The sequence below is a fragment of the Lathyrus oleraceus genome, chromosome 7 (assembly GCF_024323335.1).
Source record: "Lathyrus oleraceus cultivar Zhongwan6 chromosome 7, CAAS_Psat_ZW6_1.0, whole genome shotgun sequence".
NCBI classification, from domain to species: Eukaryota; Viridiplantae; Streptophyta; class Magnoliopsida; order Fabales; family Fabaceae; genus Lathyrus; species Lathyrus oleraceus.
This window is the reverse complement of record NC_066585.1, coordinates 302404503-302411218: the sequence shown is the minus strand read 5'-3', so window position 1 is coordinate 302411218 and position 6716 is coordinate 302404503. Positions and strand designations below refer to the sequence as shown.

At 35.7% G+C, this 6716-nt stretch overlaps 1 protein-coding gene across 1 annotated transcript; it reads left to right on the top strand.

Annotated features, from left to right (window-relative positions):
• Window positions 1–1709: 1709 nt before the first annotated feature.
• Window positions 1710–3534, top strand: LOC127103546 (uncharacterized; the record flags this gene model as incomplete). The annotated part of the gene is made up of 4 exons (XM_051040795.1): window positions 1710–1797; window positions 2729–2926; window positions 3038–3267; window positions 3358–3534. Coding segments are annotated over 4 exons (678 nt in total), but the record flags the coding sequence as incomplete, so codon positions are not given.
• Window positions 3535–6716: the final 3182 nt, after the last annotated feature.

Sequence of the window (6716 nt, the reverse complement as noted above, 5' to 3'; positions counted from 1 at the left end):
TGTGTGGTTTTTCACTACTGATTGGATCCGTGCAGGCTCGCTTCATAAACATGCTTCCTTCTATTACGAGCTCTCCTTCCCCTGACGAGCTTCCTTCAACTTGTAAAAACTCTCCTTCAACTTTATTTGTTCTCTCTGTATGAATCTAACCCTTTCTTTTTCGCAGGTCTTAAACCCTAACTATTAAAGACTTTGTTTGTTCAAAATTTCTCAAACCTCAAAGAATTTTTGAACCTTTCATTACTAGTAAGTTATTTTTTTCCATTCGGTAATGTTATTCCTAACAAAAAATGGTTATTTCTACTCTAGTTTCTTATTTAATAAATTTTTCTTCTTCTATTTTAAATTTTGCTCTACCTTGCTAATTGGTACTACTTTCCCTATTCTTTCCATGATATTTTCGTTTTGAATGCAGGGGATGAAACATAAAATGAGTGTTAAATTGGTTTTAAATTTGGGTGGTTAGAGGTTTTCATTATATAGAATGCCAAGATGAGAAGCTTTTGGTATTTCTTATGACATGATACTAATCTGTGTGTTCGACAAGGATCAAAATGGTTTCATCACTGCAGCTGAGCTCTGTCATGTTATGACAAATCTCAGCTAAAAGCTGAAATATGAAGAGGTTGACGAGATGATTCGTGAAGTTGATGTTGACGGTGATGGTCAGATCAACTATGAGGAGTTCGTTAGAGTCATGATGGCTTATTTGTTTTTAAAATAATGTGTTTCAAATATTGTGTATAATTAAATTTTGATTTTTAATGTCAATAACGGCTGAATGCTTGCCCTTGGTCTTATAGGAATAAATAAATTTGGGACTGCTCTAGTTTTATTGTGTAAGTGTCATGCTACTATCACTTCCCTCAGCGTGGTTGATACCCATAAGAGGTCTTTGGTACTAAGTACATGGTAGTGCATTTTTTAGATTTTATTTATTGATCACATGTTCTTGGGTTTACTATTCTATTCTAATTATGTGTATTTTTATTGTGTTAGTCGGAAGAGTTTAATTTTGAGTACATGGCAGTGCATGTCCCCAAGAGCAACACTGCAACTTTTCATTTCTTCACAAAGAAATTACGGTACAACAATGATGCTGAGGAGGAGAATGCTTATGTCATAAGGAAGCAACTTAAGGTATATGATCCTATAATCCAATTCACTATTTACTTGATGGTTGGTCACTAGTCTGTAGGGAATGATAATTTGCTTTTCAACTAGCTAAATTCCTTTTGATGCAATGTGTTACTCTTATATGGATGAATGTTCTTAGTATGTATTTGGTAACCGTTATGCCTGTTGTATTGGAAGACATATTCAACTTCAACTCTAGTATATTATTCTATTAGAAAGCTCAAAAGAACTAAGTAAGAAATATCCTATGGTGCTAGTTCTCATATAGATATGTTATAATTTCGTAGGACTTTGTCAAAAAGACACTTTCATACCTATTAACTTGGTCCACAATTACGTAAGCAGAACTTGAAAAATAATGTTATAATTTCGTAGCAAAAAAGCAGAACTTTGTCAGTATTGTTTTTCTTCCGGGTTAATGGAAAGTGCCCACTAATGCATACCGAGAAGGAAAGGTTAGTGAGTTTCTTTGCATTGGAATTTGAATTCTTTTTATATTTCCGTTATTTTTTGCTTTGATATTTTGGATTTTTTTGTGTTATTGATTATGGTTGATTGTTTTGTATCAGATATATGATATTGATGCATCTTCTGGAGCTGCTGTTATGGCTTTAGGCATATCACCGGGGGATCATGTGTTGGACCTATGTGCCGCACCTGGTAGATATTTCTTTGCTTAATCATGTTTATAGTATCTGTCCTCTAAGAAGCTTGGATACATAGCACGCAGATGATAGTATGATTCAAATACATGAATTCTAGTAATTTTAAGAAATTAAGATTCGATATGGCCAAGATAGGTTAACAAGTCTGTGAAGAGACGTTCACATTGTTAATTCTTTATAAGTACATAAATAAACATATCATTAGTCAACATATGATGATCATAATCTACAAAAAGGTATTTGTGAGCATACAAGTTGGGATAGTTTGTATTTGTTTTCAAGTTTGCGACCTTTTCAATTTCACTACATGTTGTTAACATGATGCTTCAAGTAGTACTTTCACAATGGCTGCGTGTTCAAAGTCCTATTGGATACGGTTCCAAACATACTTATAGCTACCTCGCCTATATAAACGTTATTCTTTCTACTATGAATGTGACATAAAAAACACAATTTTGTGTTTGTAGTTAATATGATGTAACCAAGATATACATATTGCAAAGATGTATCGTATCAACACAACATGTGTATGTTGTTGGGAGGAATTATCGATGTCGTATCTTAGACGTATTGGTGGAATTTTTTAAAAGTGAATTAATAAAATTATTGGATACTTTTTGGGTACGTATCAGGAAAGTATCAAACACATTAGTTTTGGATACATGTTGGACACTGATACTTTGACATATTTGAAGTATACATGCTTCATAGTCTGTCCTGTTATTGTTTATAATGATGTTATAAAAATTGTTTTTGAGATTAAGACTTGATTTATTTCAGGGAAAACATATAGAAAACTTTTTATTCTAAATAAGAACATTTTTCAGGGATGCTTTTAGTTCAAAGAGCAGCTTTCTATATAATTATTTCAGTTTGCTAAACAAATCACATGATTATAATGGTTTTCTTTCAAATGTAATGTTTAGGTGCTAAACTTTGTATGATATTAGACCTTCTTGGTGATTCGGGCTCTGTAACTGGAGTTGATGCTGCAAGGCATCAGTTGGCAGCGTGTAGAACAATGCTGCAGAAGTATAAACTGGGTGATAGATGCCGGCTTTTTGTTGCTGATGGAACAACATTTTCAGTTATTCCTGAGGGGTTTCGTTCTGATTCTGAATCATGTTAGTGATGTTTAATCTTGGAATGTAATATTGAAATTTTAATATCATGCTTATTCATTAATCATTATTACCCAATTTTGAAATGTTTTCATTCTATCAAGTATTAAACAGACGAGTCTAGATCGGAAGAAAGAATGGACGTGTTCAAGGAGTGGACATCTAGAAGACCATGGAAAGAAAGGAAAAAAGCAAAGAAGTGTGCCACTCCACAAGTGGTGTCTAAGTCTCACCCTCCTGAACTCATATATTATGGACAGCATTCTGGAGTTATTGGTCTTACTAAAGGAGAATTATATAAGACTGTAGCTGAAAATGAGATTGCAGGCTATGGCTATGACAAAGTAACTACTGTATTACTTTGAATTCATTTTGCACAGTTCTTCATTGTCATTTACCCTTAAAAAGTTATCATTTGTTGGGATTTGATTCAGGTCCTTGTGGATGCAGAATGTACTCATGATGGTTCAGTTAAACATATTCAAAAGTTTGAACATTGGGGCTGGGTAACTCTTCAACGTCGTGTGCTGGATGCTGAGAGGACGGATAATTTACATGCTCTTCAGGCAAAGACTTGTTATTCTCTTGATCTATAATTTACATGCATACCTTTAGTCTTAAATATCATTTTGTTTTTAACTCACACACATACCTTTTGTATCTCACTACAGCTGAATCTTCTCGCCAACGGTTTCAGACTACTAAAAGTTGGAGGATCACTCGTCTATAGCACTTGCAGGTGTAGTGTCCTCAACAACGTAATCAAATAGATTGCGGGTATTTCATGTTGAGGTTTATGCGAGATACTCTTGCTTTGGGCCGATTAAAGATTCCCACCGATGTATGTATTTCTAACTTATGAGTTATTTTTATATTTACACATATCTCATATAATTAAATAGTTGGAATTAATTCAAAATATGTTATATTATTATGTAGTACTTTGATGAATTCAAGTGTGCATTTTATACAAAGGATCAAGTGGACGAAATCAAAGAGGAGTGGTGTCAATTCATGATAAAGCTCAATGTTTGTTCATAAATTTGTGTAATTAATGTGTACATTTGTAGTATATGTTATGACTTGTAAATGTGTACATAAATTTGTATATATTTTGATACATTTAAGGCAAAATTGGTTTGAATTGGTATATATATATATTTGTTAGCCAAAAATTGATAGAAAAAAGGCCAAAATGGCATATATAAAATGTGATAATTGTCTGTCAAAATCTGGTTGAAAACAGGTAGAAATTCTGGTTTATAAACCTGGAAAAAATGTGGTTTAAAACAAAAGCTTCAAAAATTTTCGTATACCTTAGACAGCGCTTTTGTAAAAAGCGTTGTCTAAGGGGGGGATTAGAAAGCGCTTTAGGCAAAAGCGCTGTCTAAGGGGGGGGCTTAGACAGCGCTTTTTGAAAAGCGCTGTCTAAGGTATACCTAAAAAAATTAAAATAGGAGGGTCTTAGAAAGCGCTTTTGGCCAAAGCGCTGTCTAAGGGGGTGGGGCTTAGACAGCGCTTTTCAAAAGCGCTGTCTAAGGTATACCTAAAAAATTTAAAATAAGAGGGTCTTATAAAGCGCTTTTGGCCAAAGCGCTGTCTAAGGGGGGGCTTAGACAGCGCTTTTAAGATTTAAAAAAGCGCTGTCTAAACCTATAGCAACGGAGGTTTAGACAGCGCTTTAAAGCGCTGTCTAAGGCTAAAAAAAGCGCTGTTTAAGGTCTTGTTTGTTGTAGTGTAGAATTGACAAGAAATTCAATGACCTGCCCGATTGAAACGTCCCCATGTTCCACATCTAGGTGCGTTAGCCTGTCTTCGACGTCTCCCACAATTTTTCTGAGGTGTTTGAGGCCTTTGAGTGCTGACATGATCCAATGGTGACTGGTGTGAAGGTTCAACGGTATTTGATGGATTTGTCATCATTTGTCCCAATAACAAGGGGTGTTGTCGCCAACGGTGCTTCCGTAATTTAGTTCGGTGCCCATGTTGTCGTAGTTAGGTCGTTGTGGTTGGGTGAATTGTGGACGGTATGGTTGCCCGAATTGGGATATTGGATCAGTTCGGAAACGAAGCAATGGTTCTTAGGGTGTACTAAAGTCAAACAACGGTTGAGTGTTGTGGCGATGGGATGTTTGGGTATTCATTGACAGGGGACTATGATGGCATGATGTCGAATCGTATGAATCATTTGGGCTATAGACAGTTGTGGTGGCTGCGTATGGTTGTTGGTGGTTAAGGTTTGATTCTTGATTTTGAGTTTGAGTGTGTGGCATGAATTGGTTGCGAGGTTGGGTGTTTGGTTGTTGGGTGTATATGATAGGGTGATGGTGTGAGGTTGGTCGTTGGGTTTGGGTGGGTTGACATTGTTCTTGGACGGGGATTTGTTGTTGGGCGTATGATGACGAAGCTCGTTGGCGTGGATCAATCAAATACCTTAGCTCAGACATAAATTGTGGCATTGTAACCAACCTAAACCATGTCATATAATGTTGAGTTGGTCTACCACCCTGTATGACTGGTTTGTTTAAGATGTGTTGTCGTAGATTCCTCCAATGACGACACATCTCTTTCGCGAAGTCTCTCCAGTCAGAATTATCTCATTGAGAATCGACTCTTTGTTGATGTCAATCTTCCAAACACGTCGGAGGTTCTGGAATTTGTTGTTGCATGCCGAACTACAGTTTTACACAGTCACTCTAGTGCATCTCCACAATAGTGAACCGGATAATTGGTGATTTTGTCGTCCAAACTGCATCATCATCATGACTAACCTGATGATCAAGACCCAGATATGGCATCCAGATAAACTGTACAAGAATATGACATGATTAGATGATATGTAATTGGATATTTTTTTAAATCAAATGTAGAGTTGTGTAGTAGTATTACATCGTTTGGTCCAATGTGGTCTAATAGATTGTGATAGACTACTACAACGTGTTTCTGACACCTATTGTAGTTCATCCCTTTAACTGACCACCTAGATCGAAAAGATTTGAAAAATATTATTTACAGTTAGTTGTAATATAAAGTCTAACAAATTAGATGGTAAAATTTTAAACTTACTTTGTTGCAAAGGGGGATATGAATGACTTCTCGTTTATCGGGGCGAGTGACGACATTCTTGACCAACCTCATGCTTGTAGCAAATACGTGCATGAATAAAACGTACAAGTATTTTTTGGCATTTTTACACAACACGTTATATAGATGGGACAGAACAGCTGAACCCCAACTATATGTGCTTACCTTATTTATGTTTTGTAACAACGAAAAATATATCATATTTACCGTATTACCACTACTTTCAGGAAATAAAAAATTACCAAATAGAATCATAATATAACACTGAGCTTTAATTATCTTTTCATACTCGATAGATTCTTCGGTTAATGTTATGCTTGTAAAATATTGTTTAAGATATTTTAAGTTAATACCTTGACCCCTAGCTTGACCAGAAGACTCTCCTGTAGTTGTGTCTTCACACAAATGGGCATCGAACAATTCATTGCATATAGAGTTATCTTGGTTAACTCTACCATATACGGCCTTACTATCGATACGTAGACCTAACAACATGTAGACATCCTCAAGTGTGACGGTACACTCACCAAAAGGAAGGTGAAATGTGTGGGTCTCGGGTCTCCATCTCTCTAACAAAGTAAGAATAAATTTGTAGTCAACCGAGTATGAGACTATGTTGAGTAGATTATCAAAACCGCATCCTCGAATATATGGTTCTACCAAAGGATCGTGTGGTACATATTCATGTACACGATATCGAAATCGCTTT